This window comes from Podarcis tiliguerta (assembly GCF_965153285.1).
Source record: "Podarcis tiliguerta genome assembly, chromosome: 8".
NCBI lineage: Eukaryota > Metazoa > Chordata > Lepidosauria > Squamata > Lacertidae > Podarcis > Podarcis tiliguerta.
In genome coordinates this window covers 82,418,506-82,439,027 of record NC_139541.1, presented here as the reverse complement: position 1 = coordinate 82,439,027, position 20,522 = coordinate 82,418,506, and the positions used below count along the sequence as shown (strand labels likewise).

The 20,522-nt window shown below is 48.3% G+C and overlaps 1 protein-coding gene across 1 annotated transcript in view; it reads left to right on the top strand.

The window, feature by feature from the left end:
* The window catches only part of CAPN12 (calpain 12), a 34,946-nt gene extending 18,417 nt beyond the window's left edge, over positions 1-16,529 (top strand). Inside the window, exons 12-21 of the mRNA XM_083455171.1 lie at positions 861-1,069; positions 2,394-2,436; positions 4,042-4,110; positions 6,376-6,436; positions 7,854-7,918; positions 8,640-8,708; positions 9,985-10,063; positions 11,207-11,323; positions 11,878-11,936; positions 15,563-16,529. Of these exons, the coding sequence (XP_083311297.1) occupies positions 861-1,069; positions 2,394-2,436; positions 4,042-4,110; positions 6,376-6,436; positions 7,854-7,918; positions 8,640-8,708; positions 9,985-10,063; positions 11,207-11,323; positions 11,878-11,936; positions 15,563-15,589 (798 nt within the window). The 3' untranslated portion in view covers positions 15,590-16,529. The remainder of the gene's footprint in view (positions 1-860; positions 1,070-2,393; positions 2,437-4,041; positions 4,111-6,375; positions 6,437-7,853; positions 7,919-8,639; positions 8,709-9,984; positions 10,064-11,206; positions 11,324-11,877; positions 11,937-15,562) is intronic.
* Positions 16,530-20,522: the final 3,993 nt, after the last annotated feature.

The window sequence follows — 20,522 nt, the reverse complement described above, 5'->3', positions numbered from 1 at the left end:
AGCAGTGTGGTTCTGACCAGCCGCAGTGGGGAGGGGATGCAGGGGTACGCATACCCCTAAACATTTTGTGAATCTAAGTTTGGCCTCATTGAGGAGCAGTATTTCAATATGAGTAGGAAAATGAGAGTACCCCATAACATTTTTTTTAAGAAAAAAAATCACTGCCCAGCCTTATAAGCCACTTCTGTTCATGTACCTCCTCAGTGTTATGTGGAACAAAAATGAAGTCTGCCAAGCTGCTACAGCAGGCCGGGTGAGGGGTATTCATGAGGGACTGAATAATAATAATAATAATAATAATAATAATAATAATAATAATATTTATTGAATTTATATACCGCCCTACACCCAGACATCTCAGGGCCTTTCACAGAATAAAATAAAATAAATAGAATAAAATAAAGATATAAAACCACAAAATACATAATAAAAATGACAAAACCCAATAACCCCACCCCCACCCCAAAAAAAACAAATTTTAAAAACAAATTTTAAAAGGGAATAGGATGTAAATCAAATCAACCAAAGGCCTGGTTGAAAAGGAACATTTTTGCCTGGGGCCTAAAGGTGTATAATGAAGACGCCAGGCGAACTTCCCTGGGGAGAGCATTCCACAGACAGGGAGCCACTGCAGAGAAGGCCCCGTTCTCGTGTTGCCACCCTCCGGACCTCTCGAGAAGGGGGCACACGAAGGAGGGCCTCAGAAGATGATCTTGGGGTCCAGGTAGGTTCATTTGAATGGGAGGCTCTGGAGACCTTTTCCCCACAACAGTGTGTTCAGAACAGTGACAGTGTATAGATGGCCTGGGAAACTGCTGCTCCTCCCGGGGAGAAAAGCCTTGTCGACTTTCTTTCTCCAGTATCTACAGCTGAAGACCACAGCTCAAAGAAAACAGGTGCTCCCCAAACTCAAACAAGTTTGGCCAACTGCCTACGGGTATCTAAGAGACATCACCGAATATATCCGGTTGCCCCCTGGAGATTACCTGATCGTCACCAGCCTTCAAAACCCTCTGGCTGAGGCCGAATTCACCATCCGCGTCTTCACGGAGAAGAAACATCGGTTCCGGTGAGTTCTGATGCCCCAGAGGGTCTAAGCCTCAAGGCTTCTGTGCCAGCCTTGTACCTTCTGCCTGTTCCCACTGTTTTGTTTAAGAACTTGATTTTTATGTTTAAAAGTCAGCCTCAGTCGGTACCGTATTTTTCGCTCCATAAGGCGCACCGGACCATAAGGCACACCTAGTTTTTAGAGGGGGAAATCAAGGGGAAAAAATCCTAGTCTCTGTCCGGTTCTCCCAGAGCTTCTGGGGCTGCCGGGGGAAGCCCGGGTTTCCACCCCCCCCAGCCCCAAAGAGCAAAGAAGCCAAGACAGCGAGCGGAATCCAGCCCACTCACTGTCTTGGCTTCCTCTTTAGCTGTGCGCAACCTCTCCAGCTGAGAGAGGCTGCGCGCGGTTAAAGAAGCCATAGCCGGGCACAGCCTCTCCCGCCGGAGGGGGTGTGTGCAGCTATGGCAATAACCCCACCTCCCGCAAAAGCCGACAGGAGCTGCGCACCCTTTAAGGAGCACGCGGCTCCTGCGGGCTTTTCTACGAGGAGGGAGAAGAGACTGACTGGCCGCGTCAGTCCCTTCTCCCTCCTGTGGAAAAGCCCACAAGAGCTGCGCGGAGCTTGTGTGTGGCTCTTGGGGGCTTTTCCTGCCTGCCTCCCCCCTGCATTCGCTCCTTAAGATGCAGAGACTTTCCCCCTTACTTTTTAGGAGGGAAAAAGTGCGTCTTATGGAGCGAAAAATACGGTAACTATGGGTGGTATTCAGTGGCATTCCTAGACACGACTAACTTAGGGTTCATCCACATTTCCGCTTTGCCCCAATCTATTGTTGTAGATTTTTCTGGGGACAACAACGACCCCTAAACCCTACTACTTAGAATCATAGAATCATAGAGTTGGAAGAGACCACAAGGGCCATCGAGTCCAACCCCCTGCCAAGCAGGAAACACCATCAGAGCACTCCTGACATATGGTTGTCAAGCTTCTGCTTAAAGACCTCCAAAGAAGGAGACTCCACCACACTCCTTGGCAGCAAATTCCACTGTCAAACAGCTCTTACTGTCAGGAAGTTCTTCCTAATGTTTAGGTGGAATCTTCTTTCTTGTAGTTTGGATCCATTGCTCCGTGTCCGCTTCTCTGGAGCAGCAGAAAACAACCTTTCTCCCTCCTCTATGTGACATCCTTTTATATATTTGAACATGGCTATCATATCACCCCTTAACCTCCTGGTAGGATTTTGATTATTTTGGATGTGAAGGGAGAAATATAAGAAGTGGAGGATTGGGGGTGATGCCTGTACCTGGACGTTTAGGCACTCCTAGACGATGTTATCTTGCCTTCTAGGGAAATTGGTGAAGAAGTCAGCGCAGATGACAAAGCGCTACAGGTAACAGCTTATTCTCTATGGCAGTGCTTTAGGAAGATCGGGTGTATTTGTTTGTTGGCTTGGGTTCGGCATCCTCAGAATTTCAGCTTTCTTAAAACATGAGGCCAGATTCTAGCCCTCAAACAGCAGGCACAGCTGCAGTGCCTGATAGAATACAGTGGTACCTCAGGTTACATTCGCTTCAGGTTACAGACTCTGCTAACCCAGAAATAGTGCTTCAGGTTAAGAACTTTGCTTCAGGATGAAAACAGAAATCATGCTCCGGCGGCAGCAGGAGGCCCCATTAGCTAAAGTGGTGCTTCAGGTTAAGAACGGACCTCCGGAACAAATTAAGTACTTAACCCGAGGTACCACTGCATTGCAAACCAGAAGGCAGTTGAGCAGGTGCAAAATGGTTAGGGGCACGAAATTTCAGCACCTGGTGTTGCCTCAGTATGGTTCTGTGCTTCAGTCGCTGGGCTCCTTTAAAAGCAGCATTTCCATGCAAACCAGGAAGTGAACTCTCCAGACGATAGAACGACTCTTCTTTTCTTATCTCTGTGACTGTGATCTTCTGTGTGAAGCAAATGCTGTTAGGCCAGGCATGTCCAAAATTGTTTCCGGGGGCCTAATGCGGGTGGCGCTGTGGGTTAAACCACAGAGCCTAGAACTTGCCGATCAGAAGGTCGGCAGTTCGAATCTTCACAACGGGGTGAGCTCCCATTGCTCGGCCCCTGCTCCTGCCAACCTAGCAGTTTGAAAGGACGTCAAAGTGCAAGTAGATAAATAGGTACTGCTCCGGCGGGAAGATAAACGGCGTTTCTGTGCGCTGCTCTGGTTCGGCAGAAGCGGCTTAGTCATGCTGGCCACATGACCCGGAAGCTGTCTGCAGACAAATGGCGGCTCCCTCGGCCTATAGAGCGAGATGGGCACCGCAACTCCAGAGTCGGTCACGACTGGACTGGACCTAATATACTCTGTCCATTTCCCTCCATCCCACTCCCTCCACACAGCCCCGGGGGCTGGCAACCCATGCTATGCCACTGCCCATTTGTGCCCTGAGTCAATCAGTTCGGTTCTCCTTCCCCCAGACTTTTAAAAAACTGTTAATGTGTTGTTCTGAGAGCCGCTCACTCAGTACTCTGCACAGCCAACTTATCTGAAATATACTCGAGAGTCGAGAGTGGATTTCAGCTCATAGTGGTGAGGAGGGAATAGAAGTCCCCTCAAAGTATCTGCTTTATATACATTATTTACACAATGTTCTGCATGTGATTGGCTAATTCTGGAATTCTGCTGTAGGCCAATCAGGTTGTGGATTCACTTTCATCTGGAGCTGGATTGGGTGGTTCCTGCAGACCAATCAGACTGCTGCATTGTTCTAGGACCAATCAGACTGCTGCATTTTGGATCCTATTGTTCTAGGACCAATCAGACTGCTGCATTTTGGATCCTATTCAACTAAGTACATAACATTATCCTAGAAACAGGGGACACTCGTTGCTCCCCTGGCTTGATTTGCTTTTAATATGTGTATATTTGTCCTGAAATTGATGACTGTGGATCCAACAGCAAGCTTGCCCCTCAAAGAATGTACATCTCTGTCACGACCTTCTTGCTTTCCAGATAATGATATCGCCCAGGATTAAACTCGACCAGATGCTTGAAAAAACTTTCCTGGAGTGGGCAGGCCAGGTAAGGGAGTGTAAGAACATTGGTCAGCACAGTCCTTACCTGCTTGTGTTGTTTTGCAATTGGTTGATTGTCTGGCTTATTTAAATAAATTTAAATACTAAATTTTAAAAAAATAATTTTAAATATTGCAAACTGCTCACCATCAGTGAAGGGTCCCTTTTTAGAATGACTGAGAAAGCAGAGAGACTGCAACAAGGGATGTCGGACAATTCCAGTGAATGCAGAAATGGAAGCAGAAATTGCTGATTCACACATATTTACCCTGTGTTTAGAAGGGAAATCGATCCAGTGAATAAATCAGTATTCGCTGTTGTAGATTTCAATCTGCAAATGATACCTAACTGAGCACACGCATAGTCCGTTTGCATTGTGTTGTGAACGAGCAGAATAGCGTAACGACGACATAATTCATGTAATTAATTACCGTATTTTTCGCTCTATAGGACGCACTGGACCATAGCACGCACCTTGTTTTAGAGGGGGAAAACAAGGGGGGGGGAATCTCTCCCTCTCTGCTCAGCGCCCCTTCAGCGAAGCGGCAGGAGAAACGGAGCCCCTTCCATTTCTCCTCCCGCTTGGCCGAAGGGGCGCTGCGCAGCTCTCCCTCTCTGCTGAAGCCAGGAGAGTCTTGCTCTCCTGGCTCCAGCGAAAGGAACCTGAAGCCTTCGGAGTGCAGCGGGAACTCGCGCTGCGCTCCGAAGGCTTCAGGCGGCTATCCCTGCAGCCTGGAGAGCGACAGGGGTTGTTGCGCACCAATCCCTCTCGCTCTCCAGGCTTCAGTGAAAGGAACCCGAAGCCTCCGGAGCATGGAGGGAGCGCTCCCTCTGTGCTTCGGAGGCTTCGTGTTGCTATCGCTGAAGCCAAGGAGCCTGCCTTCGCTCCATAGGACGCACACACATTTCCCCTTAATTTTTGGAGGGGGGAAAATATGTCCTATAGAGCGAAAAATACGGTACATAAGCTACGTAATTTTGCCACAGCAGAAAGCAGGATGAACAATGGGCAGAGAATGAACTGCAGTGGGAAGGAAACAGTGCTGAATGCAACAAATACATGGCAGTGGCAGAAGGAAACATGGCAGACAACAGTGGGACTCTGGTTGATGTCCTGAGGAGGAGAGAAAGAGCCAGAGGCACTGGGAATAGAAGTGGAGGAGGAATTGAGGGTGCTTGGCAGGCCCACAGTGGCCCCCACAGCCCACCTCAAATAAGGGTTTAGACTGGGGTAGAGGATAAATTCAATTTAGTTTGCATTTCATGAAAAACTATATATTTCTCAATTCTCACACACCAGTATGCAAACCAAAACACAGCTACCCTTTGAAACTCTAACAAATTTTCTTTAACAAATTTTCCAACCAAACAGTAATTATAAAAATGTATATATTGGGGGAAATGCACATATAATGTATAGATCAGTGAAAATAACGTACAAAATTGCATTATATTAGGGGAAATGGTTTGCAAAAATGTGCATGTTAGTCAAAAACTGCATACAGCAATGTGTTGATTAGGATAAATTTACAATGAAATGCTGACAAATTTTCATGAGGATTTAAAGTACGTTTCCGAGCACAATTCAAAGTGTTGATGCTGACCTTTAAAGCCCTAAACAGCCTCGGTCCAGTATACCTGAAGGAGCGTCTCCATCTCCACCGTTCCGCCCGGACACTGAGGTCCAGCTTTGAGGGCCTTCTGGCAGTTCCCTCATGGCGAGAAGTGAGATTACAGGAAGCCAGGCAGAGGGCCTTCTCGGTAGTGGCGCCCGCCCTGTGGAACGCCCTCCCACCAGATGTCAAAGAGAAAAATAACTACCAGACTTTTAGAAGACATCTGAAGGCAGTCCTGTTCAGGGAAGCTTTTAATGTTTAATAGGTTATTGTATTTTAGTGTTCTGTTGGAAGCTGCCCAGAGTGGCTAGGGAAATCCAGCCAGATGGGTGGGGTATAAATAATAAATTATCATCAGCATCAGCATCATCAGCAAAGGAAACCCCTCAAATTGCTATAGAACTGGGGTGGGGTTTGATTTAAGATTCGAAACGTGAGAAACTTCGAGAACCAAAATTGGCAGATTCCATCATTCCTGATCACTGGCCATGTTAGCTGAAGTTGACAGGAGCTGGAGTTCTCCAACATCTGGAGGGCCAGAGGTTCCCGGCCCCTGCTTTTCATAGAGCATCAACCCTGAGCCTGACTAGAATGGAGAAGAAGGTGGGGCCCATTACATTATGTGACTTTTCTTGGATTTTATTTGGCTGATTCAGGACCAGCAAATGGGCGCTGCTGAACTCCGGGGCCTTCTGAATCAGATCATGAAGACCACTTGTGAGTATCCAACACGGTTGCCTCCCCCATCGGCTACATTCTTCCGCCTCTTCCCTTTCTTCGTTCCCATCTTCTCTTTCCTAGAATTTAAAATCTGGAAAGAACTTGAAACTTGTTCCCTTCCCTCCCACCTACACATCTGTGTCGCTCCGGGTGCTGGCAACCCATGCTACACCACTATTCCAGACTATCGCTCTTCTGTGGATGGGATTCAGTTGCATGCAAGCAAATTTGGGTTTTGCAACTGACGTGGATTTGCCACTCTTGTGCAACTTCCAAAACAAACAAACAAACAAACAAACAAACAAACACTTTTAGCAGGAAGGAAAGTGATGGGAAAGTGGCACTGGAAAAGGTGCCTGCTCAGGTATTTTCTTGGTTCTGCTTTAGCCCTTTGCCCCTCCCCTCTGCAGGAATTACTATAACCCCCTCCCTTTCCAATAGTGTTGCCTTAATTGAGTGGCAGTCATGAGCAAGAGTGCAATGAGGAGGAAGGGAGCATTTAACCCTTTCTTAGCAGTGCAAATAGTCCCCACTCCCAGAATCCCACTGGGGAAAGGAGGACTGTCCACTTGGCTGCAGGGGTTCCAAAGTCAGGGAGCAGAGTTGCTATTCCACTATCGCCTTAAATCAGATTGGTAGCAATTGGGTGCTGCTAAATTGTCCCCAGGGGGACGCGGGTGGCGCTGTGGGTTAAACGACAGAGCCTAGGACTTGCCGATCAGAAGGTTGGCAGTTCGAATCCCCACGACGGGGTGAGCTCCCATTGCTCGGTCCCTGCTCCTGCCAACCTAGCAGTTCGAAAGCACGTCAAAGTGCAAGTAGATAAATAGGTACCTCTCCAGTGGGAAGGTAAATGGCGTTTCCATGCACTGCTCTGGTTTGCCAGAAGCGGCTTAGTCATGCTGGCCACATGACCCGGAAGCTGTATGCCGGCTTCCTTGGCCAGTAAAGCGAGATGAGCGCCGCAACCCCAAAGTCAGCCACGACTGGACCTAATGGTTAGATGTCCCTTTACCTTTGCTAAATTGTCCACATCTGGAAGCACCTAATGTCACGAATCCATTCCTCTGTCCTTGTTCCTGCATCAACACTGAGGTCCAGCTCCGAGGGCCTTCTGGCAGTTCCCTCACTGCGAGAAGTGAAGCTACAGGGAACAAGGCCTTCTCAGTGGTGGTGCCCGCCCTGTGGAACGCCCTCCCATCAGATGTCAAGGAGATAAACAACCAACAGGCTTTTAGAAGACACCTGAAGGCAGCCCTGTTGTTAATGTTTGATATTTTATCGTGTTTTTAACATTCTGTTGGGAGCTCTCCAGAGTGGCTGGGGAAACCCAGCCAGATGGGCGGGGTATAAATTATCATCGTCATCAACTGTAGTAATTATGTGTCCATCCTCTCACCACTTTCTTTTCCAGGGTATCCACTGAAAACTGACGGCTTTTCCATGGAGCAGTGTGAAAAAATCACCCAGCATTTCAGTGTATCCTTCTCTAGGGAAGTAGATGGGGCCAGGTATCAAGAGGGAAGGGAGTCTGGATCCAACCCCTAGCACAAGAAAATAGTGGTCCATTGAATGAAAGAGAACCCCAAATTCCCATTCTCTCTTCCATGTAGGGATGAAACGAGCACCCCAAATGGGGAGGATATGTGTGTCTCTGATGGGTCAGGCCAGTGGCGTTGCGTGGGTTGTCAGCACCCGGGGCAAGGCAAGTAATTTGCGCCCCCTAACCCGGGGCAAGGCAAGTAATTTGCCCCCCCCCCCGCTGCACTGTCCCTCCCCCAGATAGTCCCTCGCTCTCTCTCCGCACCGCACTGCACGCCTGGCACCCTCCCCTCCACAGTGGGCGGCGACCTGGCGGCTCGGATCGGACTTGCACAGCCAGCACTGCAGTGAGAGAGAGTGAGTGAGCCAGGTAGGGGCAGAGAGCTGCGAGTGCGAGCGCGCCCCCCCCCAGATGTTGCGGCCGGTGCGGCCGGGCCCCCCTGCACCCCCCACGCTACGCCACTGGGTCAAGCTACATTCCAGCCGTGCAAAAGCCGGAGGTCTCTATGCTCTGCCTAAAACATGCACTAGCTGCATCCAAAGCAACATGGTTTCTCATGCATGGGGGCGGGGGGGTTATGGTGCAGGGAGAATCTCAAGGGCTGGATGTCCCCCACCCCTGCAATATCCCATTTGCTTTTCCTTAACTCTGTAACAGGGCAGCAAGACAGGCAAGCTGACACTGAGCGAGGTCAAGCAGTTCTGGACTAAGATAACGGAATGGGAGGTGAGGGTAGGGACCAGAGCAGCTGGACAAAAGCCCACCTCCGAAGAGGTTCCGCTATACCTGGGCCACCTCTGTCAGGGTTGACGGGTTCTGGTGTCAATGCAGGCAGAAGATGTTGCTCTGTTGAGCGGACAGTCAGGAATCGGTCTTCTTGTATTTTTATCAGTCCTGGCCAATCTAAACTGCCCCTGGGAAGAGGGATCAACTGTTAAACCACTCTGGGAATTGCAGCTCTGGGAGGGTAAGAAGTGGGATCTCCTAATCGTTCCCAGCACCCTTATTAAACTACCGTTCCCGGGATACTTTGGGAGGAGCTATGGCTGTTTATGGGATGCGGGTGGCTCTGTGGTCTAAACCACTGAGCCTCGGGCTTGCCGATCAGAAGGTCGGCAGTTCGAATCCCTGCAACGGGGGGAGCTCCCGTTGCTCAGTCCCAGCTCCTGCCAACCTAGCAGTTCGAAAGCACAAAGTGCAAGTACAGTGGTACCTCGGGTTACATACGCTTCAGGTTACAGACTCCACTAACCCAGAAATAGTGCCTCGGGTTAAGAACTTTGCTTCAGGATGAGAACAGAAATTGCGCGGGGGCGGCGGGGCTGCAGCAGCAGGCCCCATTCACTAAAGTGGTGCTTCAGGTTAAGAACGGACCTCCAGAACAAATTAAGTTCTTAACCCAAGGTACCACTGTAGATAAATAGGTACCGCTCTGGCAGGAAGGTAAACAACGTTTCCGTGTGCTGCTCTGTTTTGCCAGAAGCAGCTTAGTCATGCTGGCCACATGACCTGGAAGCTGTACACCAATACACTCATAAAGCGAGATGAGTGCCGCAACCCCAGAGTCGTCCGCGACTGGACCTAACGGCCAGGGGTCCCTTTACCTTTATGGCTGTTTATAGTGATGTGGTACTGCTTTCAATGTATAGCACAGAGGGGACCTGACTCTCTTGAGCTCAGTATTTAATAGCAAGATGCTATCCAGCGCCGAGGGCTTTCTGGTGGTTCCCTCACTGCGAGAAGTGAGGTTACAGGGCAGAGGGCCTTTTCGGTAGTGGTGCCCACCCTGTGGAATGCCCTCCCATCAGATGTCAAAGAGATAAACAACTACCTGACATTTAGAAGACATCTGAAGGCAGCCTTGTTTAGGGAAGTTTTTATTGTGTGACATTTTAATGTATTTTTAATCTTTGTTGGAAGTCGCCCAAAGTGGGTGGGGAAACCCAGCCAGATGGGCGGGGTACAAATTATTATTATTACCTCTCCCGATTGCACTCCACAGAGTATATTCATCGGTTATGACATGGACAGGTCTGGCACCATGAACACCCATGAAATGCAGCTGGCACTGGACACTGCAGGTGAAAAGGAGTAGGAAATAATGCACAGGGGATATTGTTCTGTATTGTGAAGCTGGATTTGTGAAAATCCTCTTTGTGGAATTCACAGGGATCCTTTAAAAGTCATTTGGTGTTAAAAAAAGGATCTCCACTTCAAGGCAATTCCAAATCTCTCTCTCCCCTCACCCACCCCCTATGGAGAGGTAGTCGTGAGTACTAAGAAACCGGCTTGTTGGATCCAGGCACCCACACTTCTAAATCCCTAACTAGAATGGAACTTCGCGGTTCAAAAGTGCGAAATGCAGATGGGCTGCAAGGAATGGACAGAGTGACACTCTGTTTCTGATCCTCCTGTGAAGTATAATCTGGATGGGAGTAACCTTACAAAAAGGGACGCGGGTGGCGCTGTGAATTAAACCACAGAGCCTAGGACTTGCTGATCAGAAGGTCGGCGGTTCGAATCCCCACGACGGGGTGAGCTCCCATTGCTCGGTCCCAGCTCCTGCCCACCTAGCAATTCGAAAGAATGAAGTGCAAGTAGATAAATAGGTACCACTCTGGTGGGAAGGTAAACGGCGTTTCCGTGCGCTGCTCTGGTTTTCCAGAAGCGGCTTAGTCCTGCTGGCCACATGACCCGGAAGCTCTACGCCGGCTCCCTCGGCCAGTAAAGAGAGATGAGCGCCGCAACCCCAGAGTTGGCCACGACTGGACCTAATGGTCAGGGATCCTTTTACCTTTACATTTAACGTTACAAAACGAGGGTTACATGCAGTTTGAGATTCCGTGCCCTTACAGAATGGTGGCATTTGCTTGCAAATTCAATTTCCAGAGAACCTCTGCTGTCATTCACAAACAAACCATGGGTTTCTAGTCCCCGTGGCTGCAGAAACAGATTACTTGCTTGTGGGCAATTCCTGCAGGATTTCGAGAGGCATGGGGTAGCTGAGTAAGATTTTGAGGGGGTAGCCCAGAGGTGGGCTCTCCAGATGTTGCTGGACTGCAACTCCCACCATCCCTGCTAGATGGAGCTGATGGGAGTTGTTATTGGAGGCCAACAATATCTGGAGACTTCCTATTGGAAGTGTAATAAATGATACAAAGCCAAATGCTAATTTGCTTACTTTCCATATTCCTCCTCCCCCTCATTTGTGGAATTTTGCTCAGGGTTCCACTTAAACACAAAGACAAGAGAGGCCCTCGCGAGAAGATATGGCAACTCCTGGCTTCAGATAGACTTCGACAACTTTGTGTCTCTCATGGTACACCTGGAAAGCATTTTCCGTAAGAGACAACTTTTATTATTTTATTATTGTTATTCTTCAGTCATGCTTGCACCATTCCCTTCCTCCAAGAAGCTAAGGGGGATAAGTGCTTTGCTGAAACTGAAATTAATGCAGAGAAGTTTCTGGTTCAGCAACTATTCAAAATGTGCTTTTGATGTATAATTGTCTATTCAGGTTGGGACACATTCATCTGAGTAAAAAGGCAGTTTAAAAATGTAACAACAACTTCAAACATATGATGAAGTGAGCTGTAGTCCGTAAAAGCTTATGCCATACTGAAAGTGCTAGTCTTTAAGGGGACACAATACTTTTTAATGTTTTTTTTATTATAATAGACTAGCATGGATACCCCTCTGCAAAATATTTAATATGCATTTTGTGATACACTGCTGATACTTAAATACAAACTTTTAAGCAGTGTTGATTAATGCAGAAATGGCAAACAACACACTTGTGTATGAACGCACGTGAAACTGAGACGGCTTGGAAACTGAGAAATACATCCACACATCTCTAATTTGGCATGACTATGTTTTTGTTTCTTTTCACCAGGGCAATGCAAAAGCTGGGATGCCGATGACAAGGGACAGATTTGCATGACAGAGCAAAAGGTGAGGAAAAGGCAGTTGTCTCTAGACTGTCTCGTGTTCACTCTCCAAACTTGCTTCCCCCCCCCAGCATAGATTACTAAACTCCACTACGGTTTTTGGGGTGGGGATGGGAGGGCGGTTGTGTGAGTGCCTTTTTCCGCACTGGGAATTTGAGATCATCGCCATCAATTCCTGTAGTAGCAAACTCAAGTGTCGATAAAAATGCAGCCACAACAGGGCGAGGGAGGCATGTTCAGAAGGGATAAGGTGCCCTCAACAACAACAACAACGATTTATTATTTATACCCCACCCATCTGACTGGGCTTCCCCAGCCACTCTGGGCGGCTTCCAAGAAAATATTAAAATACAGTAGTCCGTCAAACATTAAAAGCTTCCCTAAACAGGGCTGCCTTCAGATGTCGCCTAAAAGTCTGGTAGTAGTTGTTCTCTTTGACATCTGGTGGGAGGGCGTTCCACAGGGCGGGTGCCACTACCTAGAAGGCCCTCTGCCTGGTTCCCTGTAACTTGGCTTCTCGCAGTGAGGGAACCACCAGAGGGCCCTCAGCAATGGACCTCAGTGTCCGGGCAGAACGATGAGGGTGGAGACTCTCCTTCAGGTATACTGGACCGAGGCCGTTTGTGGCTTTAAAGGACAGCACCAACACTTTGAATTGTGCTCGGAAACGTACTGGAAATCAAAGTAGGTCTTTCAAGACCGGTGTTATGAGGTCTCGGCGGCTGCTCCCAGTCACCAGTCTAGCTGCTGCATTCTGGATTAGTTGTAGTTTCCGGCTCACCTTCAAAGGTAGCCCCACGTAGAGCGCATTGCAGTAGTCCAAGTGGGAGATAACCAGAGTGTGCACCACTCTGGCCAGACAGTCCATGGGCAGGGAGGGTCTCATCCTGTGTATCAGATGGAGCTGGTAAACAGCTGTCCTGGACACAGAATTCACCTGCACCTCCATGGACAGCTACGAGCCCAAAATGACTCCCAGGCTGCGCACCTGGTGCTTCAGGGGAACAGTTACCCCATTCAGGACCAGGGAGTTCTTCACACCTGCCCGCCTCCTGTCCCCCCAAAACAGTACTTCTGTCTTGTCAAGATTCAACCTCAATTTGTTTGCTGACATCCATCCTCCAACTCCCTCCAGACACTCACACAGGACTTTCATCGCCTTCACTGGTACTGATTTGAAAGAGAGGTAGAGCTGGGTATCATCCGCATATTGATGAACACCCAGCCCAAACCCCCTGATGATCTCTCCCAGCGGCTGCATGTAGATGTTGAAAAACATGGGGGAGAGGACAGAACCCCGAGGCACCCCACAAGTGAGGGCCCAGGGGTCTGAACACTCACCCCCCACCTTCTGAACATGGCCCAGGAGGAAGGAGGGGAACCAGTGTATAACAGTGCCCCCAGCTCCCAGCCCCTCTAGAGTTGGAGAATAAGAAAGCAAAGTCTAATTGAGCTAATGTGGTGTAGGGATTCAAGGGCTGAAAACAGAGGGTAGAAAATGATGGTAAACTGCTCAAGCCACTAACAGGTTGCAGTATTTTGAAGTGGAGGATTAGGGTTAGGGGAAGCATCTCCTGTCACTAAACCCGCCAGTCCAGTATGTTAGGAGTTTTTAAGGCAGGATTTGGCTCTCCAGATGTTGTTGAACTCTAACTCCCATCATAGCCACTGGTCAGGGGTGATGAGATTTTCAAGGGCTGTGCTGAGGAGGGCTGCTCTGAGGAGGAATGGTGGGATTCTGAATCTTCCCAGGAGCAGGACGACAGTATAGATTTGGAACGGTGGTTTGCAGAGGGACATAGTTCAGAAGGCAGAAGCTGGGAAGAACTGGGTGGTGAACAGCTAGGAGAAGAACAACTTGGGGGGGGGGGAGTTAACAGACTCAATATCGCTGGAAAGCATCCATACAATCAGCCACAGGTCAAGGACAGCAGATAAGGTGGCAGCACAGAAAGCACAGTGGTTGCGAGATGAGGCTGCAAGACATGGAAGTGACGTGGGTGACTAGGGGGGACGTGGGTGGAGCCCTTAATTGGGAGCACCTTCATTCCGAGGAATGGACTCTTTGTTCTCTCACTGTGATCATTAAAAACTATAAATGGCAAGAGACTCCGTTCGCTTTGTTCTGCTTATTGTTGTTGTTGTTTAGTTGTGCCCGACTCTTCGTGACCCCCTGGACCAGAGCACGCCAGGCACTCCTGTCTTCCACTGCTTCCCGCAGTTTGGTCAGACTCATGCTGGAGGCTTCGGGAACACTGTCCAACCATCTCGTCCTCTGTCGTTCCCTTCTCCTTGTGCCCTCCATCATTCCCAGCATCAGGGTCTTTTCTGCTTATATATACTGCCAAAGGAGGGGAAGGGAGCCGAGTCCATGGAATCTGACGGATTTGTAGTCCAAAAGCATCTGTGGGGCTACAAGTTCCTGCCATAGAGTTTCATGTCCAATGACAGCTCAAAATGAGTACAGGCTGTGTAGGAATAAATGTTTTCCTCTCTCTTATCTATGAAGATCATCTCTCCCAAGCAGGTCAAGTAACAATAAGAGCCCAGAGCAATGTGGAGTGAGAGAGTAGTGTTCACATGAGCTTTTGATGCAGCTCACGATGCTATCCAGTTTTTAAATTAGCTCTAACAGATTGAGGTTGAATCCTGACAAGACAGAAGTACTGTTTTTGGGGGACAGGAGGTGGGCAGGTGTGGAGGATTCCCTGGTCCTGAATGGGGTAACTGTGCCCCTGAAGGACCAGGTGTGCAGCCTGGGAGTCATTTTGGACTCACAGCTGTCCATGGAGGCACAGGTCAAATCTGTATCCAGGGCAGCTGTTTACCAGCTCCATCTGGTAAGTAGGCTGAGACCCTATCTGCCTGCAGACTGTCTCGCCAGAGTGGTGCATGCTCTGGTTATCTCCCGCTTGGACTACTGCAATGCGCTCTACGTGGGGCTACCTTTGAAGGTGACCCGGAAACTACAACTAATCCAGAATGTGGCAGCTAGACTGGTGACTGGGAGCGGCCGCCGAGACCATATAACACCGGTCTTGAAAGACCTACATTGGCTCCCAGTACGTTTCCGAGCACAATTCCAAGTGTTGGTGCTGACCTTTAAAGCCCTAAACGGCCTCGGTCCAGTATATCTGAAGGAGTGTCTCCACCCCCATCGTTCTGCCCGGACACTGAGGTCCAGCTCCAAGGGCCTTCTGGCAGTTCCCTCACTGTGAGAAGCCAAGTTACAGGGAACCAGGCAGAGGGCCTTCTCGGTAGTGGCGCCCGCCCTGTGGAACGCCCTCCCATCAGATGTCAAAGCGATAAACAACTACCTGACATTCAGAAGACATCTGAAGGCAGCCCTGTTCAGGGAATTGTTTAATATGTGTCATTTTAGTGTATTTTTCATCTTTGTTGGAAGCCGCGCAGAGTGGCTGGGGAAACCCAGCCAGATGGGTGGGGTACAAATACTAAACTATTATTATTATTATTATTATTATTATTATTATTATTATTATTACTACTACTACTCTGTGGCTTCTCCAAGCCCTCTGTCCTCCTTATAACACCTGCAGCTGTCTACTATATTGTAGCCCAAAGCAAGTGGGGAATTAAAGCTCACCTGATTTCATTTCTGCCTTTCAGTGGATGGATCTTGTCATGGCCACCTGATTCAGCCATCTCCCACTCTCCATCCGTGGATGATCACGATTCATTATGCCCAGAGGCATCCAAAGATAACCTTGACATTCACTGAACGTTTCAAGTTCCGCCATCAGAACAAATCAAGCACTGCAGTGAAATACTTAGCCATTTTAATTCTATAATGGATGTAATTAAAATGAAACTTTTGGTCTCCACTTTGCTTATAGCTGAAAAGAATACCATTTTAATTTGCATATAAGTATCAAATGAGCGTGAGGCGGTTAATCCCAGGGTTGTGGGTTCGAGCCCCATGTTGTGCTAAAGATTCCTGCATTGCAGGGGGTTGGACTAGATGACCTTCATGGTCCCTTCCAACCCTAAAATTCTATGAAATGTACATTCTTATAACAACACAGTAAGGTACAAAACTATTTTATATTACCATATTTTGGTTTTGATTTGTGATGAAGTTCAGAGATTTACCTGTTTTATTGTAACATGTTTACTGATGCTTATTGTTGGAATAATTTGATATAAACTGCTTTTTCTGATCTGCCTGGAAAGCTGTATATAACTTTAAGTTTTAAATTTAAAGTACAGTAGTTTAAATTTTAAGGTAGTTTAACTTGAACTTTAAGTAAGTGGAAATTAGGAACATTTTTTGCTCACTATATATATATCCACGTCAGTCAAAGGAAGTAAAAAAATATGCAGGAAACTCCAAAGATTTAGCAACATTTGCTTGGCAAGGGTTAGAGTAACGTCAGGTTATCTCTGCAGATAGAATTAAGCTACTGTCAGGTTGAAACACTGACTCCAAAAGTCAACACCTAACTTGTAAAGCTTTAACGAGGTAAATGGTTTTTTCATTGACGAACTATAAATTCAAAATGTCTCTACTAATATACCAGGCAATTACAGGTCTACACAGTAAAATCTACTTAATAAACGTTGCGTAAGCCAAATGTAACTTACTGGTATCCACATATTTTTTTAAGCCTTTGAGAGATTTCTTGAATAGAGTATTGTGACTAATACAGCTGACTCACAAGCTTTTCTTTCAAAATCTTCTTGCCTATGAATACTCATCATCCCTGGCAATGGGCAGCTGGAGGAGAGTATTGGGTGCGATGCAAGTCTCACTCTCAGTTAAAGAAAGACAGTAGTAAGACCCAACAGCCCTGGTCACAATACCCAGTGGTAGAAGAAGAAGAAGAAGAGAAGAGTTTGGATTTGATATCCCGCTTTATCACTACCCTAAGGAGTCTCAAAGCGGCTAACATTCTCCTTTCCCTTCCTCCCCCACAGCAAACACTCTGTGAGGTGAGTGGGGCTGAGAGACTTCAGAGAAGTGTGACTGGCCCAAGGTCACCCAGCAGCTGCATGTGGAGGAGCGGAGACACAAACCCGGTTCCCCAGATTATGAGACTACCGCTCTTAACTACTACACCACACTGGCTCTCGCCAGTTGCGTGGCGAGTTCCCGCCCCCCACCAGGATAAATAAAGACACGAGACACCATAATTTAAGGTTAAATGGGTGAATTAGGCCACAACTTTATTGAATTCAGGAATGAGAGGCATTGGTTTAGGCATTGGTCCTATCGACTAGCCGGCTCCAGCCCATTTGCTGGAGACACAGGAAGGGTTAACACCATAGAGGGGGAGTCTCCTGCTGAGGCACGTCAACTAGGAGCTCCCCCGGGTCACCGCTCTGGGGCGTGCCTTTGGCTAGCTGGCGAAAAGAGGGCGAGCCCCCTCTGCGCCGGCCCTAAATAGGGCAGGCCACGCCCCCCAGCCAGCCGATTGGCTGGCTGAGGGGAAGACGCGCCGGGATTCCCCTATTCTTGCGGGGGCTGAAACCAGCCCCCGCTCACGTGGGGGTGGGGGTGAAGCCCGCAACCCCAACTCCTGGGCAGGCCGGAAGTGGCTTAACTGAGAATGTACACTAACATCCCTTGATTCCTCACCATCTTCTGCAGCCACACACAGAGTTCCTTGGTAGACAAGATAATGTTTCTTCATACATAGTTAAATCATGGCGTTCAAGGCTGGAAGAGGCACTGGTGGCCCCCCACTTGAATGGCCTTAAAAGGGCTAGATAAATTCGGGGGGGGGGGGGAGAGACTATCTATGGCTACTAGCCAAGGACTGATGGAGACACTAGGCCTCTGAATCCTCTTTCTGGGAATTACAAGCAAGGAGAGAACTATGGCATTCAGGTCCTGCTTGTGGGCTTCCCTTATAGGCACCTGTTTGGCCACTGTGAGAATAGGATACTGTACAACATGGGCTTTGGGACTGATCCAGCAGGCTTTTACGTTCTTAGCTTGCTGTAGAAAAGTTGTGTGAAGGTAGAACGTTTGCCTCCACTGCAGAACCAGGATTGAAGTCATGTGAAAGATACGTTGTTGTTGTTTAGTCGTTTAGTTGTGTCCTACTCTTCGTGACCCCATGGACCAGAGCAAGCCAGGCACTCCTGTCTTCCACTGCCTCCCTCAGTTTGGTCAAACTCATGTTGGTCTCTTTGAGAACACTGTCCAACCATCTCGTCCTCTGTTGTCCCCTTCTCCTTGTGCCCTCCATCTTTCCCAATATCAGGGTCTTTTCCAGGGAGTCTTCTCTTCTCATGAGGTGGCCAAAGTCTTGGAGTCTCAGCTTCAGGATCTGTCCTTCCAGTGAGCACTCAGGGCTGGTTTCCTTAAGAATGGAGAGGTTTGATCTTCTTGCCGTCCATGGGACTCTCAAGAGTCTCCTCCAGCACCAGAACTCAAAAGCATCCATTCTTCGGCGATCAGCCTTCTGCACGGTCCAGCTCTCACTTCCATACATCACTACTGGGAAAACCATAGCTTTAACTATACAGACCTTTGTTGGCAAGGTGACGTCTCTGCTTTTTAAGATGCTGTCTAGATATAGGTTGGGTTAAAGGGAGCCGCCATGTTGTGCTGGTTGGCATGTATCCCTATTGATCTGCCTTACTTCTTTCTAGCCTGGGTGGCTGACCGATACAGAGAAGGCCTCATCCTGCAGGCACCCAGAATAGAAACTGATGTCCATGTATTAAAACAATTCCCAAGCTGCTTTAGGGCTGGTGGATGAGGAAGGAAATGGCCGCAGATCACCCTAGTGGCAGCTGTACTCTTGCCACTAGGGGAGGCTGTTTGGTGGCAGCGGAAGCTGTGCAACTGCAAACTTAACTAAGAGCAACCCCTGCAGGCTCTCAGCTGCCTCGATGGGTCCAGTCATGTAGCCTAAGTCCTCACGGCTGCAGATGCAGATGAGTTTGTGAGCAATTCCTGCTGGATTTCAATAAGCAAAGGGGTAGGGGATTTTGAGTACCGTAATCAGTGATTGTGCACCAGCAGTTTGCACTCTTAACCGCTGTTTCCCCTGAGCTTAGTAGTGTCAGGGATGGCAGAGGTGATGAAGCAGCAGGAGGATCCCTGTGTCATCTTACTTTTGTATAACCTACAAAGCTGTTTAGGAATGAGTCAAGACGATGGATTCATCCAGCTCGGAAAATTTACAGACAGGCCACAGCTCTCTAGGTTTCAGGCAGAGAGGTCTCCCATTGAGACCCATTAAATGAATAAGGTGGTCATTGAATTCAAGTGCCCCCCTCCCACACAGAAAAGCACTTTTGTGGGCGGGAAAGGATGGCACTTTTAATATCAGGCTCTCGCTTAAATCACTATGGTCCTCATTATCGAGCATTTCAAACAGAACCAAGAAGTCTGAGATCCTTTTATGTTCCTTTAATCTATTCCTCTCATCTTGGCTCCTGTAGTTTTGCCGCTGCTGCAATAATGACCACATATCAGAACTTTTCTTTCTAGCAAGAGATGGCTTTTCCATGAAGTACTGCAAGAAAATCATCCAGCTCATTCTGCAGAGCAATAAATTACGGGCTCAGTTGCAATGAGCGAGAGGGAATATATGAAATCCCTTCCCTTTTCCTCTCCCAGGTTAATTGGGAGTTTCAGAAGTTGATATTCATTGGGGTAAGGAGCCCAATAGCAGGTGAATCCAGAGCCAACGACAGACCAAGCCAGATTAGGTTTCTCCCAATGTTCCTCCATAAGGGGAACATTGAGCCTGAGGAGGAGGGAAGGTGGCAGGTAGTGCCATCCTTGGACGGGTTGTAAGAAACATGGCAGGCAGGTGTGGGCTGGCTGGTGGCTGGAGGAGGATGGTGAGGAATTCCTCACACCTTCTACTGGACCATCCTCCAATGTCTATATCAATCGTGCAGCAACCTCATCCCCTTCTACAAGAGCAAGTGATGATTTGGGAAGTGCTTCTACATAATTCCATTTGTATCAGCAACTAGAGGTCTGAAGGCCATATGCAGTCTATCTGGTGGCCCTTCAGTTGCCAATCCAGAGGCAAGAGAGTGGAGGGGTAGATGGCAGCAATACTGGGACTGGCTGGCCACCATGTTGCCAGACTGGGTGTGGCTGGCCCTTCATCCCCATCACACTGGCCCTCCTGGCAAATTAGCTGCTAACCAGGACACTGAAGGCATAACTCTATGCTGCCCCTGCTTGTAGTAGAACCCCAAGTCTACTTCTGAAACTCCCAATTCACCTGGGAGAGGAAAAGGGAAGGGATTTCATTCATAGCTATAAATGGAACAGGAAGGAAGTCGCAACCCTTTTGGTTTCAGTGGTTTACAACCAACATGCTGTTTGTTTTTCCTCAACCAGCTGCAGACGGGAGGAAGAGGCAGGCTGACACTGTATGAATTTATGCAGTTTTGGGCTACATTAAAGGAATGTATCATTAAATAATGTACCATTAAAGGAATGTATCCTTTAATCCATCACCTCCTGGCAAATAGAAGGGGAAGAAATGGAGGCAGTGAGAGATTTTACTTTCTTGGGCTCCATGATCACCGCAGATGGTGACAGCAGCCACAAAATTAAAAGACGCCTGCTTCTTGGGAGAAAAGCAATGGC